Below are 26,139 nucleotides of genomic sequence, written 5' to 3'. Positions count from 1 at the left end.
GGGGTGCCATTGCCTTCTCCAAAAATTCTCCTAGCCAGGCTTCAACATTACGTGAACTGTGAACTTCCAGGTGTTCAAGAAAAGGTGGTTTTAGAAAAGGCAGAGGTACCAGAGATCAAATTGCCAACTGCTGGGGTCCAACCCGGCTGATCCAGGGTATTCGAAGCGGGGACGGCGTCGGCGAGGGTCAGGATACAATAGCTTCAATCAGATATTAATTAAAGATATAAAGAGTAATAGAATAAGGATAGCTCAGTAGGAAAATTCAGTGGAGAAAAGAGGCTGAGTAGCTTGGTTTACGCGGGAGACCAATAAAACTTCAAGACAAGAAGCTTGCACCACTTACGTAGGCCACAGGTGTCCTTCCGTTCTCCCGAAGGAGAGGAGACACTGAGGCCTCCCCGGTCGGATCTTAGAAGCCCAGGCATAATTAGTAAGCATGGTGGGTTCCGCGATCCAGATGGAGATTCAACCAGAGTGAGAGAGAGAGCGCGACATGGGGAGACCAGTATTTCGAGAAACTGATCCCAATTCTTTATTTTCCAGAGTCTGTTTTTATACACTGAGATGTTATACAAAAGTCATGTGGGGACAGCAGTCCTGACTTTTATTAACGTCAGGTGCTTCACACAAATGTATACAGAGGTCTTAGGGGTGTTAGATCATCTTCTGGCCAGGGGGGCCTGCTGACAATTTATGACCCTCTCCTTGTGACAGTGGTCAGAACACTTTTTTCTCCAAGGGTGATTATTCTTAAAACAGACGCCACCCAAATAAAGTTACATTCCTATAGGGTGAGGGTGTAGTGGGTTTTAGTTAAGGAAAGAATTTACTTAGCCTAAGGCCTAACGCGATTAATATCAAAGGTTAATAGTTACTTCTTCTATATATTCATTAATGTGTGTAAGGGCAGGGGATATGGAGACTTAGCAACAAACATTGGCTCAACAAATGAAAAACCCTTCACCAATACAATTTCTAATCAGCCCATTATACTTATACTAATAGTTTTCTAACTTTTCTAAGGAACCTGTTTTTAGAAGGTTTAAAGCATCTCATGCCTCTCACGGTTGGGAGGCTGTGAGCAATCACATGTGGCCGGACAAGCCTGTCAGGCAGGCTAGAGAACCTTCAGAGGAGTTTGTAGGTTAAAACACTCTTATCACGCCCAGGAATTATTATTAACTAGAGCTCTAAGTTAACTCCTTTTCCGAAAGAGGTGGTGGGGGACAGCTCCCCGTAAAGTCAGAGGTGTAGGTGAGAGCACAAAGTAGTAAAGTAGGCAGGCTCTGGTTAATGGGGGTAGATGCTCGAGGATTTCCAGGGGGACTCCTGAGGCTCGATCCCGCCTTTGCGTATGTCGAGCCTCCTTCCTCATGACCTTTGCCATGGGCGGAGTACCTCACTCTGGCCTCCAACAGCCAACATCCATTGGATTATCAAAAAAGCAAGAGTTCAAAAAAAACATCTACTTCTATACTTCACTGACTAAGCCAAAGTCTTCGACTGTGTGGATCATTACAAACTGTGGAAAATTCTTCAAGAGATGGGAATACCACACCACCTGACCCGTCTCTTGAGAAATTTGTATGCAGGTTAGGAAGCAACAGTTAGAACTGGACATGGAACAACAGACTGGTTCCAAATAGGAAAAGGAGTAGTCAAGGCTGTATATTGTCACTCTGCTTATTTAACTTATATGCAGAGTACATCATGGGAAACACTGGGCTGGAAGAAGCACAAGCTGGAATCAAGATTGCCAGGAGAAATATCAATAACCTCAGATATGCAGATGATACCACCCTTACGGCAGAAAGAAAAGAAGAACTAAAGAGCCTCTTGGTGAAAGTGAAAGTGGAGAGTGAAAAAGTTGGCTTAAAGCTCAACATTCAGAAAACGAAGATCATGGCATCTGGTCCCATTAATTCATGGCAAATAGATGGAGAAATAGTGGAAACAATGACAGACTTTATTTTTGGGGGCTCCAAAATCACTGCAGATGGTGACTACAGCCATGAAATTAAAAGATGCTTACTCCTTGGAAGGAAAGTTATGACCAACTTAGACAGCATACTAAAAAGCAGAGACATTACTTTGTCAACAAAGGTCCATCTAGTAGCAACGGCACCCCACTCCAGGACTCTTGCCTGGAAAATCCCACGGACAGAGGAGCCTGGTAGGCTCCAGTCCATGGGGTCGCTAAGGGTTGGGCACGACTGAGCGACTTCACTTTCACTTTTCACCTTCATGCACTGGAGAAGGAAATGGCAACCCACTCCAGTATTCTTGCCTGGAGAATCCCAGGACGGAGGAGCCTGGTGGGCTGCCGTCTATGCGGTCGCACAAAGTCGGACACGACTGAAGCGACTTAGCAGCAGCAGCAGCAGTCAAGGCTATGGTTTTTCCAGTAGTCATGTATGGATATGAGAGTTGGACTATAAAGAAAGCTGAGTGCCGAAGAATTGATGCTTTTGAACTGTGGTGTTGGAGAAGACTCTTTAGAGTCCCTGGACTGCAAGGAGATCCAACCAGTCCATCCTAAAGGAGATCAGTCCTGGGTGTTCATTGGAAGGACTGATGTTGAAGCTGAAACTCCAATACTTTGGCCACCTGATGGGCAGAACTGAGTCATTGGAAAAGACCGTAATGTTGGGAAAGACTGAAGGCGGGAGGAGAAGGGGACGAAAGAGGATGAGATGGTTGGATGGCATCACCTACTCAATGGACATGAATATGAGTAAACTCTGGGAGTTGGTGATGGACAGGGAAGCCTGGTGTGCTGCAGTCCATGGGGTCACAAAGAGTCAGACGTGACTGAACTGAAGGAAAACAAAATGACAGACATAACAACATTCAAGTAAATAACGACAATAAAATATAAATGGATTAAAGATTCCATTCAAAAAAATAATCATAGAGGGTAAAGCCAACAGGTATTTGGGAAGAAAAAACTGACAGGACTTGGCTTGAGGAGTGACGAAGAGCAAGAACTAAAGATGATTTCTAGGTCTGTCAAAAAAGGGATGCCTTAAAAGAGGTAAATATTAATAAACATTAAAGTAAATACACAGCTATTAAAGTAAAAGATGTTCAGCCATATACCACCAAGCAGTATGATGTCATATTTGAGATATCACCATAACAGGAACTGTTCTTTTGAACTCTTCAATTATAAATCATATAATTTATAACTACAAGTACTTTAAGTGTGGAAAAGTTGGATTATAAAAGATAGTGTAGCGATGATGTAAAGCAGAGATTCCAGAGCTAGGGTGCTCAGGCCCGCCACTCCCAGACACATGATTTTGTGCAAGTTATTTCACCTTTCTGTCCCTCATATTCCTCATAACACAAGGATTAAAAACAGATGCATGTCAAATGGTTTCTGTCAGAATATAGCAGTTAATACATGCAAAGCACTTAGAAGCTCTATCTATGCTCTAGCTATTGTTTTTTACATCATAAATCTCTTGTTCATGGTTTCACTTTTAGAATGAACGGCAAAGTTATTAACACAATCTTTATACTATCTGGCTCCTACCCATCTCTTCAGCTTCAATTAACACCACTCTTCTCTTCATCACCTTGGGCTTCCCAGGTGATGCCATGGTAAAGAATACACCTGTCAATGCATGAGATGAAGGAGATGTGGGTTTGATCCCTGGGTTGGAAAGATTCCCTGGAGTAGGAAATGGCAACCCACTCCAGTATTCTTGCCTGGAAAATTCTATTGACAGACGAGCATGGTGGGCTATAGTCCATGAGGCTGCAGAGAGTCAGACACAACTGCGCATGCACACGCACACACACACACACCCCCACACCCACACCCACCCACCCACACACACACCTTTATTTATTATATGCCAGGTACCATACTCCCTGGCAGTACAGCGCTTTCCCTTTACCTGTTATCTTCTCTTTCAGAGTTCAACTTAAATCAAGTTTTCTCTAACAGACCTTCTTTAAATTACAAATTAGGTCATACAGTCCCATATAAGCTCTCAGAGTACTTCACATTCGTAGCATTACAAATACGTCTGATCATTCGCTTAATGTTTATTACCTCTAACTTACACATTTATGTTTTTGGCAATTTCTGGATTAAGAAAAGTTTTTTTTAAGTAAATGAGGAAAAATTTTTCCATTTGCTGATTTGGTAACAAATACCTCTTTGATAGAACTCTTGTCTACAACAGCCAGCAGAAAAGAAAACAACAGGTTCGAAGAATAAGCTGGCAGAGAAACTGACTAGAGATTTCCCATGATCACAGACTGAATCTGGTGGCAGTATTTCTTCACGTACTTTGACATGCTAATTTCATGTCTCAGTGCCAACTGTTCAAAGGTCATTCTATCAGTAAATATTTTAGCAATGTTCTAGCTAACAGCTCACCTCTGGTTTATATCTCATAAAATCAAACATAAGAAAGCTAGAATGCAATTATCCTAAGAATTCAGATCTCTCACCGTAAGAGTTTTAAAAAGAAAGCAACCAGTCAATGACAAAATACTAAATCAACCCATGTATTATTTGTTCTTTTATTACTATACAATCCAGGTCCAAAGTTTCCCTATCCTAAATGTTTTTTCCTTCTTTAAACTGAAATATAACTGACACATAACATCATGTGAGTTTAAGATGTACAATATGTTGGTTTGATACTTATATACTGAAATATGACTACCATAGCATTAGCTGACACACTTACCACTTCACATCATTACTTTCTTTTCTTCAGTGGGAACAATTAAGATCTCGTTGTTTATAATCTAGTATTGTTGACTATAATCACTACATTGTGCATTCGATCTCAAGGACTTATTTATCTACTAGCTCTAGGTTTGTACCCTTAAACAACATATTCCCAGTTCCTCCAGCTCCCAGCTTCTGATAACCACCAGTCTACACTGTTTTTGTAAGTTTGGCTCTTTTGGATTCCACATGTAAGTGATGCTATATAATATTTGTTTTTCTCTGACCGACTTATCTCACTTAGCATAATCCCCTCGAGGTCCACCTATGTTTCCACACATGGCAGATTATTTTTTCTCAATGGCTAATATTCCATTGTGCATATATACGGCAACTCCTTTATCCATTCATCTATTGAAGAACATGTAGGCTGTTTCTGTATCTTAGCTATTGTGAATAACTAACAATGAATATAGGAGTACATACATCTCTTCAATTCCTGTTTTCATTTCCTTTGGATATACAGCTGAGCTGTGAACAACAGAAATTGAAACTGCACAGGTCCACATACAAATTTTCTTTTCAACAATAAAATACTACAGTACCACACAATCCAGTCAATAAGAGAAATCAATCATGAATACTTATTGGAAGGATCATCTGATGAGAACAGACAACTCACTGGAAAAGTCCCAGATGCTGAGAAAGATTGAGGGCAGAAGGAGAGGAGGGTGTCAGAGGATGAGATGGCTGGATGGCACCACCAATGCAATGGACATGAACTTGGGCAAATTTTGGGACCTGGTGACGGACAGGGAGGCCTAGCGGGCTGCAGTCCATGGGGTCACAAAGCATCAGACACAAATGGGTGACTGAACAGCAACAACAGTTGACAATCACACAACCCATGGCAGGTTAAATCCACAAATGTAGAATCTCAGATACAGAGCAATCATGTATATACAAAAGGAAGACTATAAGTTACAAGTGGATTTTCAACTGCACAGAGGGTCAGCACTCCTAAACCACGCTGTTCAAACTCAAGTATAGGACCTCCCTGGTGGTACAGTGGTAAGAATCCACCTGCCAACGCAGAAGTCAAGGGTTCGATCCTGGTCCAGGAAGATTCCACATGCCATGGACCAACCAAGCCCGTGTGCCACCAACTGCTGAAGCCCAAGCACCCTACAGTCTATACGCTGCAGCTACTGAGCTACTGAGCATGTGCACCTAGGGCCCATACTCCACAATAAAAGAAGCCACAGCAATGAGAACCCCGAACACCAAGGGGAAGAACAGCCCCCACTTGCCACAACTAGAGAAAGCCTGCATGCAGCAACAAACACCCAACACAATCAAGATAAATTAAAAATAATAATAAGCTCAACTGTATATCCAGAAGTGGAATTGCTGAACCATAAGGCAGTTACATTTTTAATTTTTTAAAGACTTTCATATTGGTTTCCATAAGAACTAAACCAATTTACATGCCTAACAACAGTGTACAAGAATTCCCTTATCTCTACATCTTCAGCATCACTTACCTCTTGTCTTCTTGATAATAAACATTCTAACAGGTGAGAGGTGATATCTCATTGAGGTTTTGCCTTGCATTTCCCTAATGATTATCAATATGGAGCACCTTTTCATGTAGCTACTGGCCATTTAGGTTTATTTTCTTTTGAAAAATATCTATTTAGTTCCTCTGCCCATTTTTTTTAAATGGATTGGTTTAAGTTGTGTAAGTTCTTACTATATTTTGGATACTAACCGTTATCTAATATATTACTTACAAATATTTTCTCCCACTCTGTAGGGCTTGGCAGGGGGACTATTTCCTTTGCTGTGCAGAAACGCTCCAGTTGCTTGTGCTGATCTAATTTTTTTCACTTTTACCTGTGAGTTTTTTCACTGTTCTGGATCTTGATAAACAGTAGGAAAAAGAGGCAGGTGGGAAGATAAACTGAATATCTATGTTTATCTTTTCCCAATCAGCTAGTATCCCCATAAATTAAGTGCTTGGCTAAGAAGAAGTCTTATGTATATGCACAACAACATAAAAATGGCAAAATCATATAGAAGATTTCTTCCAAAAAAATCGAAATTTAAACTCTATCTGTACCAAAATACACAATTTCTCAAACTTTCTTTAGTTCATCATTGTATATAGCATGTAACAACTCAGAAGCAGATTTACCATAAATGAAGCATAAGCAAACTTCAGGATCCTTCACGTAGGTTCACTCCAGTACCTTGCCTTTAATTCTGCTCAGGAAGTCAATGCTTTGCACGATTCCACCATAGATGAATTTCAGTTAAATAACATCACCCTACATACACGCAACATGGTCAAATTTCAGTTATGGTAACCACAAATTTCACTACCAGCTCCACAAATCACCGTGTAAATGACAGATGTGTTTCATGATCCGTCATCAATCACACTCCTCTTTCAAAGTCTATGACTGGTCTCCACTCAACTGTTATTCAGCTCACACACAGACAGCAGAGTGTATGCCCATGCTGCCTCTTTGTGCTGATAAAAGCTATGTGACATTCTATGAAAATATATTATCAAAAGAAAATTGGCCAAGAAAGATGAAAGTGCAGCAAAGAAATGAAAAGTGGTAAGTATAGATGAAATCTGAACTGAATATAAATAGAGTTATAGAAGAAACAGTTGACTATGGGTTGTTGACACCACTGTCATTCAAAATTCTAGATAGATACGCAGCCGGGAGAATTTAGTCAAAGCCAGCTTACCAACATAAATGAGCAAAGTGGTTGTGCCCAAAAGGATAAACACATCCCAGAGTGATGCCACCAAAAATAACTTCACACTGAAGGAACTCTCTCAGATAATTCACAACACTGAAAACACAAAATTAAATATTAATTATTAATATTAAATATTTTGAAGGCTTGCTCCAAACACAGAGAGGAATATTATAATTCACTAGGGCACAGAAAAGATGCTTGCTCTGTATAGTAAGTTATACAGTGAGAAGAGAGCAGCATTCTCTGCTCAAACTATTTTTAATGATACTTCTAATATTTTATAGATGTAATATAAGTAAATACATACTAGTTTTACTGTTTTTCTACTTCTCTATACATTTACATCAGACAGTAATAATATTTAATATTTTGATGAAAAATTTTAAAGTCACGAAAGAATTGTAATTTATATACTAATTAGTAAGATTGCTTTATGTAGTTTCGGCTTTGCATGGAGTTCCCCCCTTTTTGTTTTGTTTTGTTGTGTTTTAATTACTTATTTTGGTCTTCCCTGCTATGTAGGCTTTTCTCTAGTTGTGGTGCACCGGCCTCTCACTGTTGGGGTTTCTCTTGTTACAGACCACAGGATCTAGGGAACGAGAGCTTTAGTATCCACAGCACAAAGGCTCAGTAATTGTGGTTCCCGGGCTCTAGAGCACAGATTTACCTGTTCTGAGGCATGTGGCATCTTCCTGGACCAGGGATGGAACCCATGTCCCATCCAATGGCAGGTGGATTCTTTACCACTGAGCCACCAGGGAAACCCAGTGTTGCACACTTTAGCGTTTGTCTCCATAAGCAAAGTTTTTTAAATTAATCTGTTTCATTTTCATCAATTCAGTTCAACGCAGAATTAACACTGAGCACCTCAGTTCAATTCAGTTCATTGCAGTCGCTCAGTCGTGTCCAACTCTTGGCTATCCCATGGACTGCAACACGCATGGACTGTCCATGGACTGTCCATCACCAACTCCTGGAGTTTACTCAAATTCATGTCCATTGAGTCAGTGATGCCATCCAGCCACCTCATCATCTGTCGTCCCTTTCTCCTTCCGCCTTCCATCTTTCCCAGCATCAGAGTCTTTTCAAATGAGTCAGTTCTGCCCATCAGGTGGCCAAAGTATTAGAGTTTCACTTTCAACATCAGTCCTGCCAATAAATATTCAGGACTGATCTCCTTCAGGATGGACTGGTTGGATTTCCTTGCTGTCCAAGGGACTCTCAAGAGTCTTCTCCAACACCACAGTTCAAAAGCATCAATTCTTTGGCGCTCAGCTTTCTTTATAGTCCAACTCTCACATCCATACATGACCACTGGAAAAACCATAGCCTTGACTAGACAGACCTTTGTTAGCAAAGTGATGTTTCTGCTTTTTAACATGCTGCCTAGGTTGGTCATAGAAATTTGGAAAACTCAGCAGTGGCCACAGGACTGGAAAAGGTCAGTTTTCATTCCAATCCCAAAGAAAGGCAATGCCAAAGAACACTCAAACTACTGCACAACTGCATTCACCTCACACGCTAGTAAAGGAATGCTCAAAATTCTCCAAGCCAGGCTTCAGCAATACGTGGACCATGAACTTTCAGATGTTCAAGCTGGTTTTAGAAAAGGCAGAGGAACCAGAGATCAAATTGCCAACATCCGCTGGATCATCGAAAAAGCAAGAGAGTTCCAGAAAAACATCTATGTCTGCTTTATTGACTATGCCAAAGCCTCTGATTGTGTGGATCACAATAAACTGTGGAAAATTCTTCAAGAGATGGGAATACCAGACCACCTGACCTGCCTCTTAAGAAACCTATATGCAGATCAGGAAGGAATAGTCAGAACTGGACAAGGAACAACAGACTGGTTCCAAATAGGAAAAGGAGCACGTCAAGGCTACATATTGTCACCCTGCTTATTTAACTTATATGCAGGGTATATCATGAGAAACGCTGGGCTGGAAGAAGCACAAGCTGGAATCAAGATTGCCAGGAGAAATATCAATAACCTCAGATATGCAGACGTCACCACCCTTATGGCACAAAGTGAAGAGGAACTAAAAAGCCTCTTGATGAAAGTGAAAGAGGAGAGTGAAAAAGTTGGCTTAAAACTCAACATTCAGAAAACGAAGATCATGGCATCTGGTCCCATCACTTCATGGGAAATAGATGGGGAAACAGTGGAAACAGTGTCAGACTTTAATTTTGGGGGCTCCAAAATCACTGCAGATGGTGATTGCAGCCATGAAATTAAAAGACACTTACTGCTTGGAAGGAAAGTTATGATCAACCTAGATAGCATATTGAAAAGCAGAGACATTACTTTGCCAACAAAGGTCCATCTAGTCAAGGCTACGGTTTTTCCAGTGGTCACATATGGATGTGAGAGTTGGACTCTGAAGAAAGCTGAGCACCGAAGACTTGAAGCTTTTGAACTGTGGTGCTGGAGAAGACTCTTGAGAGTCCCTTGGACTGCAAGGAGATCCAACCAGTCCATTCTAAAGGAGATCAGTCCTGGGTGTTCACTGGAAGGACTGATGCTAAAGCTGAAACTCCAGTACTTGGGCCACCTCATGCGAAGAGTTGACACATTGGAAAAGACTCTGATGCTGGGAGGGATTGGGGGCAGGAGGAGAAGGGGATGACAGAGGATGAGATGGCTGGATAGAATCACTGACTCGATGGACATGAGTCTGAGTAAACTCCGGGATTTGGTGATGGACAGGGAGGCCTGGCGTGCTGTGATTCATGGGGTCGTAAAGAGTCAGACACGACTGAGCGACTGAACTGAACTAAGGTTGGTCATAACTTTCCTTCCAAGGAGTAAGAGTCTTTTCATTTCATGGCTGCAGTCACCATCTGCAGTGATTTTGGAGCCCCCCAAAATAAAGTCTGACACTGTTTCCACTGTTTCCCCATCTATTTCCCATGAAGTGATGGGACCAGATGCCATGATCTTAGTTTTCTGAATGTTTAGCTTTAAGCCAATTTTTTCACTCTGTCATCAAGAGACTCTTTAGTCCTTCTTTGATTTCTGCCATAAGGGTGGTGTCATCTGCGTATCTGAGGTTATTGATATTTCTCCCGGCAGTGTGTTTTTTTCCAGCTTGTGTTTCATCCATCCAAAGCGTTTCTCATGATGTACTTTTCATATAAGTTAAATAAGCAGGGTGACAATATACAGCCTTAACTACCCCTTTTCCTATTTGGAACCAGTCTGTTGTTCCATGCCCAGTTCAAACTGTTGCTTCCTGACCTGCATACAGATTTCTCAAGAGGCAGGTCAGGTGGTCTGGTATTCCCATCTCTTTCAAAATTTTCCATAGTTTGTGATGATCCACACAGCCAAACATTTTGGCATAGTCAATAAAGCAGAAGTAGATGTTTTTTTTGGAACTCTCTTGCTTTTTTGATAATCCGATGGATATTGGCAATTTGATCTCTGGTTCCTCTGCCTTTTCTAAAACCAGCTAGAATATCTGGAAGTTCACAGTTCACATACTGTTGAAGCCTGGCTTGGAGACTTCTGAGCATTACTTTACTAGCATGTGAGATGAGTGCAATTGTGCAGTAGTTTGAGCATTCTTTGGCATTGCCTTTCTTTGGGATTGGAATGAAAACTGACCTTTTCCAGTCCTGTGGCCACTGCTGTGTTTTCCACATTTGCTGGCATATTGAGTGCAGCATTTTCACAGCATCTTTTAGGATTTGAAATAGCTCAACTGGAATTCCATCACCTCCACTAGCTCTGTTTGTAGTCATGCTTCATAAGGCCCATTTGACTTCGCATTCCAGGATGTCTGGCTCTCGGTGAGTAATCACACCATTGTGATTAACTGGGTTGTGAAGATCTTTTTGGATAGTTGTTCTCTGTATTCTTGCCACCGCTGTCCTTTATTGAACCCAACTTTGCGTGAAATATTCCCTTGGTATCTCTAAGTTTCTTGAAGAGATCTCTAGTCTTTCCCATTCTATTGTTTTCCAATAGTTATTTGCACTGATCATTGAGTAAGGCTTTCTTATCTCTCCTCGCTATTCTTTGAACTCTGCATTCAAATGCGTATATCTTTCTTTCTTTCTTGTCTTTGCTTTTCGCTTCTTTTCTTTTCACAGCTAAATGTAAGGCCTCCTCAGACAGCCATTTTGCTCTTTTGCATTTCTTTTTCTTGGGGATGGTCTTGATGGCTATCTCCTATTCAATGTCTCGAACCTCAGTCCATAGTTCATCAGGCACTCTGTCTATCAGATCTAGTCACTTAAATCTATTTCTCACTTCCACTGTATAATGGTTAAGGGATGAGCACCTACCAAGTGACAAACATCCCTTGAGGGATGGTCCTAGCATTCAAGGAGTTCTCAGAATTGACAGTTTTCAAATATCACAGGGCTTTAAGACAGGTAAGTGTGACCTCTCTGCTCTGACAGCAATAGAAGAGGGGCCACAAGGGCAATCAAGAGATAATGACACCTGAGCTGAGCCTTGAAGAAGCAGCAGGTTGGATTATAAGAAATTAGAAGGAAAAAACTTTACAGTGAAGCACAAACTGTATGTGAAAGGAACTACATGCATTCCAATATTACTACAGCATAAAACGAAAAGTCTGAGGTCAGGGATGAAATCTACTCCAAGACCCTGAGCAAAGCAGTAAATGAAAAAAACAAAGTATTACAAAAGCACTCTTTCCACTGCCGTATACATGCTATTTTATTGTGAATAGTATTATGGTTCCAATTAAACTGAGGCATTGAGACCAATCACTCAGAGTTTACAGGAAAATGAATTGCCTAGGTTAAATGTAAATATGACTTCATTAAAAACCAAACAATGTTTATTACAGCTTTCCAGGTGAAGAAACACATAAAAACTGGGAGACTAACAAAGCTTTCTCCAGCTAACATTACTGAATTCCTCCTACAAGAAAAGTCAATAAAAGAAATCACAGTGCCACCAATTTCCAAAGATACAGTAACATGAAATTTAAAATTTAGCTGCAAACTCAAACACAGAAGATCATCTAAGAAACTGTGCCTTCACCTGGTGGTGGTGGTGGTGTAGTCATCAAGTTGTGTCTGACTCTTGCGACCCCATGGACTGTAGCCCACCAGGCTCCTCTGTCCTCCCTGCATGGGATTTCCCAGGCAAGAATACTAGAGTGGGTTGCCATTTCATTCTCCAAGGGATCTTCCTGACCCAGGGATCAAACTGGGGTCTCCTGCATTGCAGGCAGATTCTTTACCAACTGAGCCACCAGGGAAGCCCCACCTTACATAAGACTGAATCTAAGGAGATGGCCAGACTTCTGTTTTGTTTGTTCATCAGGTGTCAGTACCAACTAATCATCAAAAATCTTCTATGTGAATGTTCAGATCAATAAACATTCAAAGTGTTGAATAACTCTGTTGAATTGCAGAGATTGCCCTGAATGAACTGTCTTTATTGTTGTTGTTCAGTAACCCAGTTGTGTCCGACTCTGCAACACCATGGACTGCAGCACACCAGGCTTCACCATCTCCCAGAGCTTGCTCACGCTCATATCCATTGAGTCGATGATACCATCCAACCATCTGTTGTCCCCCTCTGTTGTCCCCTTCTCTTCCTGCCTTCAATCTTTCCCAGCATCAAGGTCTTTTCAAATGAGTCAGCTCTTTATCAGGTAGCCAAAGTATTGGAACTTCAGCCAGTTCTTCCAATGAATATTCAGGGTTGATTTGCTTTAGGATTGACTGGTTTGATCTCCTTGCAGTCCAAGCAACTTTCAAGAGTCTTCTCCAACACCACAGTTCAAAAGCATCAATTCTTCAGCACACAGCCTTCTTTATGGTCCAACTCTCACATCCATACATGATTACTGGAAAACCCATAGCTTTGACTAGATGGGCCTTTGTCAGGAAAGTAATGTCTCTACTTTTTAATATGCTGTCTTGGTTGGTCATAGGTTTTCTTCCAAGGAGTAAGTGTCTTTTAATTTCATGGCTGCAGTCACCATTTGCAGTGATTCTGGAGCCCAAGAAAAGAAAGTCTGTCACTGTTTCCAGTTTCCCCATCTATTTGCTATGAAGTGATAGGACTGGATGCCATCTTAGTTTTGTGAATGTTGAGTTTTAAGCCAGCTTTTTCACTCTCCTCTTTCACTTTCATCAAGAGTTCCTCCTCACTTTCTGCCATAAGGGTGGTATCATCTGCATATCTGAAGCTATTGATATTTCTCCCAGCAATCTTGATTCCAGCTTGTGCTTCACCCAGCCCGGCATTTCTCATGATGTACTCTGCATATAAATTAAATAAGCAAGATGACAATATACAGCCTTGACATACTCCTTTCCCAATTTTGAACCAGTCCATTATTCCATGTCCAATTCTAACTGCTGCTTCGTGATCTGCATACAGGTTTCACAGGATGCAGGTAAGGTGGTCTGGTATTCCCATCTCTTTAAGAACTTTTCACAGTTTGTTGTAATCCACACAATCAAAGACTTTAGCGTAGTCACCGAAGTAGAAGCTTTTCTGGAATTCTCTTGCTTTTTCTATGATCCAACAGATGTTAGCAATTTGATCTCTGGTTCCTCTGACTTTTCTAAAACCAGCTTAAACATCTAGGAGTTCTTGGTTCACATAGTGTTGAAGCCTAGCTTGGAGAATTCTGAGTATTACTTTGCTAGCATGTGAAATGAGTGTAATTGTGTTGTAGTCTGAACATTCTTTGGCATTGCCCTTCTTTGGGTTTGGAATAAAAACTGACCTTTACCAGTCCTGTGGCCACTGCTGAGTTTTCCAGATTTCCCAGGCAAGAATATTAGAGTGGGTTTCTATTTCCTTCTCCAGGGGATCTTGCCGTCCCAGGAACTGAACCCATATCTCCTACATTGGCAGGCAGATTCTTTACCACTGAGCCACCTGGGAAGCTCCCTGAACTACCTACCTGTGTTGATGTTTGCACTGATGAAAAAGCAATGATGGGTAAAACTGCAGGGAGTGACAATCAACTGTATGAACAGTCACTGCATTTATTCTTCACCATATACAAAAGAAAAGCCACTATCAATGAATACTCACATTGGTTAGGTAGAAAATTATTAATTTCATTAAGTCTTTACCTTTGACTCTGTATTTAATATTCTGTGTAACAAAATGCAATCTAGAGAAAGGACTTCTGCTGTACATGAAAGCAGAATGGTTGTCTTGAGAAAAAGCACCTGGCCAACTGAGATAGATGTTTTCACAGACTGCAATTTCTCACTTTAAAAAAATTAATGACAAACCGTGATTAATAAAACTTAGGTATCAGGCAGATACTTTCGTGGAAATAGATGAAATGACCTTGTCACTTCAATTTGTTGCGAGTAATAAAATCTGAGCTTTCTGCATTCAATCTGTTGCAGTACATTATATATATCTGACAAAGTACTTATGTTTACAATGTATGAAGAACCCCTAAAATTCAATAGAAGACAAACAACCAAATTAAAAACTGAGCAAAAGATCTGAAGAGACAGATCGACAAGACATACCAATGGTAAAGAATCACACACAAAAAGAGTCAACATAATTATTCATCTCAAAAATGAAAATTTAAACTCTAATGAGATATCACTACGTATCTATCAGGATGGATAAACTTTAAAAAAAAAATAGACAATACAAAGTACTAGCAAATATGCAGAGCAACTGAAACTCTTATACACTGCTAGTGTTAATGCAAAATGGTACATCTACTTTGGAAAACTGTTTGGCTGTTCCCTATATTAAGTAAACATTCCCATAAGATCTAGTAACCCCATTCCTCTTTTCAGATCAGATCAGATCAGATCAGTTGCTCAGTCATGTCCGACTCTTTGCAACCCCATGAATCGCAGCACGGCAGGCCTCCCTGTCCAACACCAACTCCCGGAGTTCACTCAGACTCACGTCCATCGAGTCAGTGATGCCATCCAGCCATCTCATCCTCTGTCGTCCCCTTCTCCTCCTGCCCCCAATCCCTCCCAGCATCAGAGTCTTTTGCAATGAGTCAACTCTTCGCATGAGGTGGCCCAAGTACTGGAGTTTCAGCTTTAGCATCATTCCTTCCAAAGAAATCCCAGGGCTGATCTCCTTCAGAATGGACTGGTTGGATCTCCTTGCAGTCCAAGGGACTCTCAAGAGTCTTCTCCAACACCACAGTTCAAAAGCATCAATTCTTTGATGCTCAGGTTTCTTTATAGTCCAACTCTCACATCCATACATGACCACAGGAAAAACCATAGCCTTGACTAGATGGACATTTGTCGGCAAAGTAATGTCTCTGCTTTTCAATATGCTATCTAGGTTGTTCATAACTTTCCTTCCAAGGAGTAAGCGTCCTTTTAATTTCATGGCTGCAGTCACCATCTGCAGTGACTTTGAAGCCCAGAAAAATAAAGTCTGACACTGTTTCCACTGTTTCCCCATCTATTTCCCATGAAGTGATGGGACCGGATGCCATGATCTTCGTTTCCTGAATGTTGAGCTTTAAGCCAACTTTTTCACTCTCCTCTTTCACTTTCACCAAGCGGCTCTTTAGTTCCTCTTCACTTTCTGCCATAAGAGTGGTGTCATCTGCATATCTGAGGTTATTGATATTTCTCCCACCAATCTTGATTCCAGCTTGTGTTTCTTCCAGCCCAGCGTTTCTCATGATGTACTCTGCACAGAAGTTAAATAAGCAGCGTGACAATATACAGCCTTGACGAACTCCTTTTCCTATTTGGAACCAGTCTGTTGTTCCATGTCCAGTTCGAACTGTTGCTTCCTGACCTGCAGACAAATTCCTCAAGAGGCAGGTCAGGTGGTCTGGTATTCCCATCTCTTTCAGAATTTCCCACAGTTTACTGTGATCCACACAGTCAAAGGCTTTGGCACAGTCAATGAAGCAGAAATAGATGTTTTTCTGGAACTCTCTTGCTTTTTCCATGATCCAGCAGTTGTTGGCAATTTGATTTCTGGTTCATCTGCCTTTTCTTCTAAAACCTGCTTGAACATCACGAAGTTCACGGTTCACGTATTGCTAAGCCTGGCTTGGAGAATTTTGAGCATTATTTTACTAGCGTGTGAGATGAGTGCAATTGTGCAGTAGTTTGAGCATTCTTTGGCATTGCCTTTCTTTGGGATTGGAATGAAAACTGACCTTTTCCAGTCCTGTGGCCACTGCTGAGTTTTCCAAATTGGCTGGCATATTGAGGGCAGCACTTTCACAGCATCATCTTTCAGGATTTGGAATAGCTCAACTGGAATTCTATCACTTCCACTAGCTTTGTTCGTAGTGATGCTTTCTAAGGCCCACTTGACTTCACATTCCAGGATGTCTGGCTCTAGGTCAGTGATCACACCATCATGATTATCTGGGTCGTGAAGATCTTTTTTGTACAGTTCTTCTGTATATTCTTGCCATCTCTTCTTAGTATCTTCTGCTTCTGTTAGGTGCATACCATTTCTGTCTTTAACAAATCCATCTTTGCATGAAATGTTCCTTTGGTATCTCTGATTTTCTTGAAGAGATCTCTAGTCTTTCCTATTCTGTTGTTTTCCTCTATTTCTTTGCACTGATCGCTGAAGAAGGCTTTCTTATCTCTTCTTGCTATTCTTTGGAACTCTGCATTCAGATGTTTATATCTTTCCTTTTCTCATTTGCTTTTTGCTTCTCTTCTTTTCACAGCTATTTGTAAGGCCTCCCCAGACAGCCATTTTGCTTTTTTGCATTTCTTTTCCATGGGGATGGTCTTTGATCCCTGTCTCCTGTACAATGTCACAAACCTCATTCCATAGTTCATCATCGTTCATCAGTTCCTCTTTTCAAGGGAAATTAAATATAAGTGAAGTGAAGTTGCTCAGTTGTGCCCGACTCTTTGTGACTCCATGGACAGTAGCCTGTACCAAGCTCCTCCGTCCATGGGATTTTCAAGGCAAGAGTACTGGAGTTGGTTGCCATTTCCTTCTCCAGGGAATCTTCCCAACCCAGGGATTGAACCCAGGTCTCTCACATTGTAGACAGACAATTATATATGTATTCACACAAAAATCTGTATGATAATATTTATAGCAAATGCATTCACAGTCACCAAAAATTATAGAATGTTCTTCAAATGGGGACAGACAAACTGTGGCACATTCGAACAATGGAATACTCTATGAAAAAAAAAAAACAACAAACACTAATAAAAATAAAATTAAAAAAGACATAAGGAAAACCATTTTAGCTGTTAGAAGTTAAAATAATGGTTATTTCTGGGGAAGGAATGGAACATGAGCGGGGGGCGGTTTCAAGAATGCTGGCATTGTACTGTTTTTTAATCTATATGCTGCTCACTTTGGTGTGATCACATTTATAAACTTAATTTGCTCTCTTAATATGATGTGTACATTTTCTATATCTGTGTTGTAATAAATGTTTATAGTTTTAGGGAAAAGAACCACCAACACACACAACAACATATATAAACTTCAAATGCTTTATAGTAAGAGAGAGTAGCTAGAGTCAAACACTAGAAGATACATGATTCCATTTATATTACTTTCTGGAAAAAACAAAACTGTGTAGAGTCAGAAAACAAATCAGTGGTTGCCTAGAGCTGCAGGTAGAGGAAAAGGTTGATGACAAAAAGGAAAAATGGGGGGAGTTCATGAATTACTCTCTATTTTAATTATGTCAATGATTACCCGAATGTGTGTGTGTGTGTGTGTGTTTGTGTGCTCAGTCCCTCAGCCGTGTCTGACTCTGAGACCCATGGACGGTAGCCCACCAGGTCCCTCTCTGTCCATGAGAGTTTCCAGGCAAGAATACTGGAGTGGTTTGCCATTTCCTACTCCAGGGGATCTTCTCGACTCAGGAATGTAACCAGCATCTCTTGCATTGGCGGGGGGATTCTTTACCACTGCACCAATGGGGATCAACACCCAAATGTATGTATTTGTATAAATTCAGCAATGGCCACCAAAAAGCATAAATTTACTGTATACAAATTTTACTCTTTTTTAATAGGTAGAAGACTTCACTAAATACTTCACACAAGAAGATACATGAATGGCCAGCTGGCACATAAAAAGATGCTCAATCTCAATCATCACAGAAGTAGAATAAGATACCACTTCACACCCACTAAAATAGCTAAGATTAAAAAGACCAATAATTCCAAGCGTTGGTAAGGATGGAGCAAATGAAACTCTCATACACAACTAGTATAAACTTTGAAAACTAGTTTGGCAGTTTCTTACAAAGTTAAATGCACACTTAACCCTATGAACTAGCAATTCTAGTTTTAGGTATTTACTCAAGAGAAAATTAAAATATATCCACACAATGATCTCTACATATAAGTTCAGAGAAGTTTTATTCATAATAACCAAAAACTGGAAATAACACAAATGCCCATCAAGAGGATGATAAACCAACTCTGGCATATTCATACAATGGAATACTACTCGGCAATGTAAAAGAATTACTCACATATTCAACAATAAGGATGTCTTTTTTAAAATTATGGTAAACAAAAGAATTCAGTCTCAAACAAGTACCTACACAAGGACTCCATTATATCAAGTTCTGGATTCAGCAAAACTAACCTACAGTGATAGAAGTTAGATCAGTACTTGTGGCGGTAGAAGTAGGAATTGACTGGAAACTGACTATGGCAGTTTTCTGGACTGACGTGATAAAACAGGTTTGTTGTATCTTTTTTTTTTAAGGGGGGTAATGGTAGATACACACATATATGAAAACTCATCAAGCTTTAAATATTAAAATATATATATTTTACAGGTAAAGTTTATCTCAAAAAAGTTGCTTAAAACACAAATAGGAAACAGACTATTTTTTGAGTTACACAAAGATAACTTCTTCTCTATAGAAGCTTTTCCCAGCTTGTCTAGACAAAGCAGAGTTACTCTCTCATGTGTTCCTAGAGCTTGTTTTGCTATGTTAGAATATTAACAATTATCATGGTTTGTAGATAAACTATGAAGAACTCATAGTGGCAGACCATAAGCCATTTGCACACTGCCAAAATGCAGACAGCAAGTAAGTACTATTGTCTTTTCTGTATAATTTACAGAGGTCTCACAACTGTCACTAAGCTTGTCTAAAGAAGCACTAAATTTGTAAGAACTCAGTGTCTAGATTATGACATAATAAAAAGTTGTCACAAATGAACTAGTGAGCTCAAGAAGAATTTTAGCAATAAATAAAATTATCTGCATGCCGCTGCTCATCAAAACTAATAAATAATACTTCCATTACTTAATACTAAGAAATATATCATGTCATGTTACTTCACAGATCACCTTCATATAAAGGCTTCAACTGCAACAAATGAAACTGAGGCATTTGTCAGGTGAAAATTTGATAAAAATTTAGAATTTTTAAATGAAGCTTGCTGGTATTTTCATTTGTTCTAATGTTTCAAATTTGAAGTAATAAATTTCATCTATAAATACTAAACACTTCCATGTGTAATTTGATTAACTTTTAAATTAGAAACTCATTAAAAACTTAATAGAGAAAGGGAAAGAAGAACAGGTGGCAGAAAAAGACAAACAATTTTATAAGTTACTAAGGTACTAATTTTTTTAAATGTATTGAGCATCTATTAGGAGCTTATTGGCATCATGCCTGACATGGTAATACAAAAACAAGCAAGGCAAAACTACTGGTAAAATTATCCTTTTACAAAATCACTGATGATTACATTGAGGTCCTGGCTAGAAGGAGAAGCAATTAGAGAAAGAGAAAGCACAGAACTTCTCAAATACTTCAAATGAGCACTGATGAAGATAAAAGTTGACGGATGGATCCATGTGGGAGAAGAAAGATAAAGGACAGGGTAGGCCGGCAGTTCATACTGGTGTCATTCAACAAATATGCAATATAAACAGAGATTAAGCGGCAACCTATCAACTTTAGACAACGATGAAATAAGCACACTGACCTCACTGTTCTTCCTTCTATTAATATAGTCAAAGAATCAGCCAAAAGAATAACAAACAAACAACAAAAGGTGCAAAAGTTAAGGAAGGGCTGGACTGAAAAAGCAAATAAAATAAAAAGTAGTTAACAGTCATTGAAGTTGAACTATAGTATTAACAAGGCAAAAGAAACAATTAAGAGTTGCACATGAAACCAAGTGAATTCTGAAGTGTACATAAGAGTCAGGCCACCTTTTAAGGACACAATGTAATAGATATATGGTAAAAATCTAACTATAAAGGGCCATGGGGGCCTCAAGAACATTCTCCTACTATAAAATCTGTTTTGAGAAAACTTCTAAAATCACATCCATAATTAATCAAACAGGGACTAAAGCCAGTGAAAAAAATTCTGACCTAATGAGAGTGGGAAAAAAAAGGGCCATGTAGAATTCACACAGCCTTCCTCTTCTTCATCCCTGAAGCAGTTCCATTATACTTTGTTTAGTATCTCTTCTCAGCGAAATTTTTACAGAGAATATATAGTAACCAGATTTAAAAAAAAAAAAGATTCTATTACTGAGGCACAGGAAAGAACATGGGTTCTATTAAACATAATCCTTGCTCTGAAAATATATATGCATCATAATGGAATTCTGCATGTATAAACTGATTACCCTGGAGAAAAATGATCCTCAGGCACCTAGTCTGGCTGACAAATTTAAGAGTGAGTGGACACAATACAAAGAATATATTTAATTCAGAAATAACATCGATGTAACACTACTGGAAAATAAAGCTTATAAATCTGTATTAAATAACAGACCAAATCAATTTAATTCCCTACCCTTATCAAAGAAAATTAACTACAGGAATTCTACCAAACTGCTGTTATCCACATTCCTCTTTCTGAACAAAACAAGGTGATGCATTTTGAGCTCCTTTAAATATAATAAAAATGATACATTAACTTCTGGAATGTCACCCTCCTCCTTCTAGACACTCAGAAATATCCTGAAATGTCACCACACCTAAGTGAAAGCATTTCATGAGTCCCTCAAGCACACCCTCCTCTGTACTCCTCCAGTGCTCTGTACATTTCAAACACATGATATTAGAATGGTTTTCACATTTCCTACCCCTCTATACTCCAGGGCTTTGTTTCATTCGTAACTGTATCCCCTACCCTAAAACCATCTAATACAATGGCAAGCATACTTATATCAGCACTCAAATGTTTAATAATGGTCTGCACTCATCAGCTCTTGGACCATCTTGTATGTGGGTCTCATTAGAGATGATATTCTTGAAAAATACAGATAAGCTTTTATTTTAATGAATACCATTATTCCTCTACTATGCTCCAGTAACAACAAGCTGTTTGTTATTCCTTGAATGTATAATGAATGGCATGACAGAAGTCTGGTACATAGCGTTCCTACTGACTAAAAGCTATTAGACATTTCCATACCTTGTCCCTCTTGCCAACAACTGCTCACCTAGAAAGCACAACCTGAAATAGCCTCCTGAGTAAAACTGATTACTCTCTCCACTGCACAGATTCCCAAAGCGACACCTACAAAGCTTTATTACACACATTATTTCCCTAAATTTAAAACTGCTACTGCTAAGTCACTTCAGTCGTGTCTGACTCTGTGCGACCCCATAGATGGCAGCCCATCAGGCTCCCCCGTCCCTGGGATTCTCCAGGCAAGAACACTGGAGTGGGTTGCCATTTCCTTCTCCAATTTAAAACTAAAAAAATTTTTAAAAAAAATTTAAAACTAGTTATACCTAATAAATCTATGTAATTAGTCTCATCTCTGTGCACATTTTGTTACTAGGTCACCTCAGAGAATGTATTGGAATATCTCACTGCTAAAATCCAAAAACTATACATATAGCTTCACTGACTGCTTTTTTAATGGCCTGGTGAAGAGAAAAAAGGTAAAATTATTTCAATCACGCCCTGTGAGGATTTCAACTACATGTCTGATGTACTACAGGAATCCCAAAATTAAGTTTCTGGGAGAATCTTGCCCTTGCCTTTGAGTGCTCAGTTACATTTCTAGCTCCCCTTACCTGCTTTCACTGAACTGCACTGTGCCCTGATGCTGGGAAACACTGAAGGCAGGAGGAGAAGGGGACGGACGACAGAGGATGAGAGGGTTGGATGGCATCACCAACTCGATGGACATGAGTTTGAGCAAGCTCTGGGAGTTGGAGATGGACAGGGAAGCCTGGCGTGCTGCAGTCCATGGGGTCCCACAGAGTCAGACACGACTGAGGGACTGAACTGAACTGACCTACTTTTACTAAACTGCACTATTCACTGACGCTGCAGGACAAAGGCCAAACTAATGTGTCACTGGTGATACTACAAGGGTGTTGTTCACTACTTTATACAGCAGCTTCTTAATGAGGACTACTGGGGCAGAAACTGGTTTCAATAATATGAGTAAAGATGATTTCTCACTGAATGGTATTACTCTTATAATCAGCAGTCTATTCTTTAGATTGGCTTAGATAATTCCTAAGGCCTAGTTCACTTCCAAATTTTATATTTCTATTAAATTCTTCTTCCTTTATATCTATCATCACACTCCATTCATTCTTTCAACATTAGAAAGGAAAATAAATGTAATATTCAAGGCATAGGACACATACAGACAAATCCTATGACCATTCACTTACAAAATGAATAGTCATTCTGTAATGTCATGGATAGTCAGCATCTAAACTACCCTCCTATGGCTGAAGAATCCTCACCTTATGAGGCAGAACCACTAACTGGAACTAAAGAAGCTGAAAACACCAGCTATTTGCCTTCCAAACCTTCCTTGCAATTGGGACAGGTGCATGACCCGTCAGGCAAACCAGGAGAGGAGGAAGCAACAGCTGCAGGAGCAGCAGGGACCACAGCCACCCATTCTGGTGAGGCTGTGCGTAAGAACAAAGACTAGTTAAATCCAGTTTAAGCTAACTCATTCAGCTAACTCATCCAGGGGCTTCCCTCCTACTTCAGTTGGTAAGAGTTTGCCTGCAATGCAGTAGACCTGGGTTCGATTCCTGGGTCGGGAAGATCCCCTGGAGAAGGAAATGGCAACTCACTCCAGTATTCTTGCCTGGAGAATTCCATGGATAGAGGAGCCTGGCGGGCTACAGTCCATGAGGTCGCAAGAGTCCGACACGACTGAGAGACTAAACCACCATCACCATCCTTCTTGTATCCCATTTGTCAAGGGAGCACTGGCATCAGTTTAAGGCATACTTGTCGCCTCAGGTCAGAGAGAGAGTACAAAGAGTGGTGAGTATGCCATCCAACAGTGGTACCTCCACCACACCAGGCATGTGCTATGACCTGTTACATAGCTCCTGGACGTGGGTTCCAAGCCTGGTTCTTCCATTATTTAGGAAGTCTATGAGTAACCCAGTATCTTCTCTAAAAATACTTTTTCTGTTTAAATTAGAGGAATCTTCCATCTGTACACTGAAACAACAGCTTAATGAAAACCGATGAAAAAGCAACAATCTGGAAAAGCCAACTTAACATTAAAACATGATACGTGTGTCACACAACAATAAGGCATAAAACAAAATTTAACTGAACAGTTTGCTTTATCTACATGTTTATAACTTCAAAATCCAATAATCACCAATATATAATGACCATGAGATAATCAGTTCTTGAATATTCAGAAACTAGAATTGTACATTTAACAGTTCTTATATGTACATATAACATGTAACGGTTATGCTATGGCCTGAATGTCCCCCTACCCTCTACAACCATATGTTAAAATCCAAACTCTCAAGGTAACGGTTATTAGGAGGTATGGCCTCCGGGGTGGAGCCCTCATGAATGGAATTAATACTTTTATTTAAAAGGCCCCAGAAAGTTCCCTTACCCCCTCTACCATGTGCAGTCAGAGTTAAAAAAAAAAAAAGCCGACTAGGAAGTAGGCTCTCACCTGACCCCAAACCTGCCAGTACCTTGATCTTGGACTTCCCAACCTCCAGAACTGTGAGAAATAAACTTCTGTTGTTTATAAGCCACCAGTTATGTATGGTACATTGTTACAGAAGCCCAAACATACTAATGCAAGTTATCTTGAACACCGTATTTCTTAGATTATGTACCCCCTTCCCCACACAGACACAACAGTAATAAAAATAACAGTAACAGAAATACCACTACCAACAACAGTAGCAGCAACAGCATGATATACCTAATGCATAAATTTTTTAACTCTGGTAGCATTTGAGAATGATCTGAAAAATTCTATAAAAACATAGACTAACTTGGGTTCCTCCATCAGAGATTTTGATTAAACTGGTCTGAATTGGGGACCATGCATCAATATTGTCTAAAAGCTTCCAAAGCAATGTTAGTACATTCGGATAGGTTTAGAAACAGTAAAGAGGAATCTGGCTTTCCCATCTACCTGTTTATCCATAGCACTCTGCTCTCATACAGGTGGTGCTGATGTGTTTAAATCATTAACCAGCTGACCCTAAATATTAGCTAATAACTAGCCCCAGATGGTACTCAACTCAAGCTGCGGAAGACTAATGAGAAACAAAATACCAAACAAATTCCTTCCCACACAATAGCTTTCCATGTTTCTTTCAAGCTTTATAATGTAAGAACTGGGATTTTGAAAGTTCACAATTACTGTTTAAATTGTACTAAGAATAAATATACAAATATCTGTGAAGATAAAAATGAGTTTTCAAATTTCTTCTAAAACTTTTTAAGCTTTTGGTATCCAATTCTTTATATACACTGGCAATTCTTCACTGGAGGTTTAAATTTGCTAATTCATTCAATATTACACATAACATGGTCTCCTTCTACTTATAAGATATGAAAAGTATGGAGGTTCCCAAAAAGTTTCTTAAAAACAGAAAATAGAGCTACCATCTGATCCATTAATCCCATTCCTGGGCATACATCCAGAGAAAAACATGGTTTGAGAAGATACATGTGCCCCCAATGTTCATTCCAGCACTCATTACAACATCTAAGACATGGAAACAACCTAAACATCCATCAACAGAGGACTAGATAAAGAAGATTTGGTACATATATACAATGGAATACTACTCAGCCATAAGAAAGAATGAAATAATGCCCTTTGCAGCAACAGAGAAGAAGATTATTATACTAAGTGAAGCAAGTCAGAGAACGACAAATAGCATATGCTATTGCTTGTATGTGGAATCTAAAACTAAAAAATAATACAAATGAACTTATTCACAAAACAGAAACAGACAGACTTAAGAACAAACTATGCTTACCAGCGGGGAGAAACAGATTGGGACTTTAGGACTGACATGTACACACTGCTATTCTTAAAGCAGATAACCAGCAAGGACCTACTGAATAGCACAGGAAACTCTGCTCAGTATTTTGTAATAACCTAAATGGGAAAAGAATTTCAAAAAGAATAGATACATGCATACATATAAATGAATCACTTTGCTACACACCTGAAACTAACACATTGTTAAATCAACTATACTCTAATATAAAATAATTTTAAATAAATAAAAAATAAAAAGCCATCATGCCTTAAACAAAACTACATTGTTCAAAAAACATTTCGTAATTCTGAATTTGATATGCCCCAAAGCTAGCCCCTTCTTTTAAGTATGTGTGGAGGCATCATTAAGATTCTTTGACTAAATCAGAAGTTTCTGCCCAAGAAGCCAAGAATCAGAGTGAAACAGCATCTAGAGGATCTACAGTTGTCTGATACATGTCAGT

At 39.6% G+C, this 26,139-nt stretch overlaps 1 protein-coding gene across 5 annotated transcripts in view; it reads right to left on the bottom strand.

Moving 5' to 3' along the window:
* Positions 1–26,139, bottom strand: part of LRP6 (LDL receptor related protein 6) — a 179,818-nt gene that overhangs the window by 99,153 nt on the left and 54,526 nt on the right. For 2 of the 5 annotated variants that reach the window (XM_086401981.1, XM_086401983.1), the window contains exon 3: positions 7,460–7,567. The exons of the other annotated variants lie outside the window; for them this stretch is intronic. In XM_086401981.1, the coding sequence (XP_086258107.1) occupies positions 7,460–7,567 (108 nt within the window). The remainder of the gene's footprint in view (positions 1–7,459; positions 7,568–26,139) is intronic. 5 annotated transcript variants of the gene reach the window in all.

The sequence above is a fragment of the Bos grunniens genome, chromosome 5, assembly GCF_055505025.1.
Source record: "Bos grunniens cultivar Pamir isolate PY7600 chromosome 5, Bosgru_T2T1.0, whole genome shotgun sequence".
In the NCBI taxonomy this organism is placed as follows: domain Eukaryota; kingdom Metazoa; phylum Chordata; class Mammalia; order Artiodactyla; family Bovidae; genus Bos; species Bos grunniens.
Note: the sequence above shows the minus strand (reverse complement) of the source record. Positions and strands in the feature narration are given on the sequence as shown.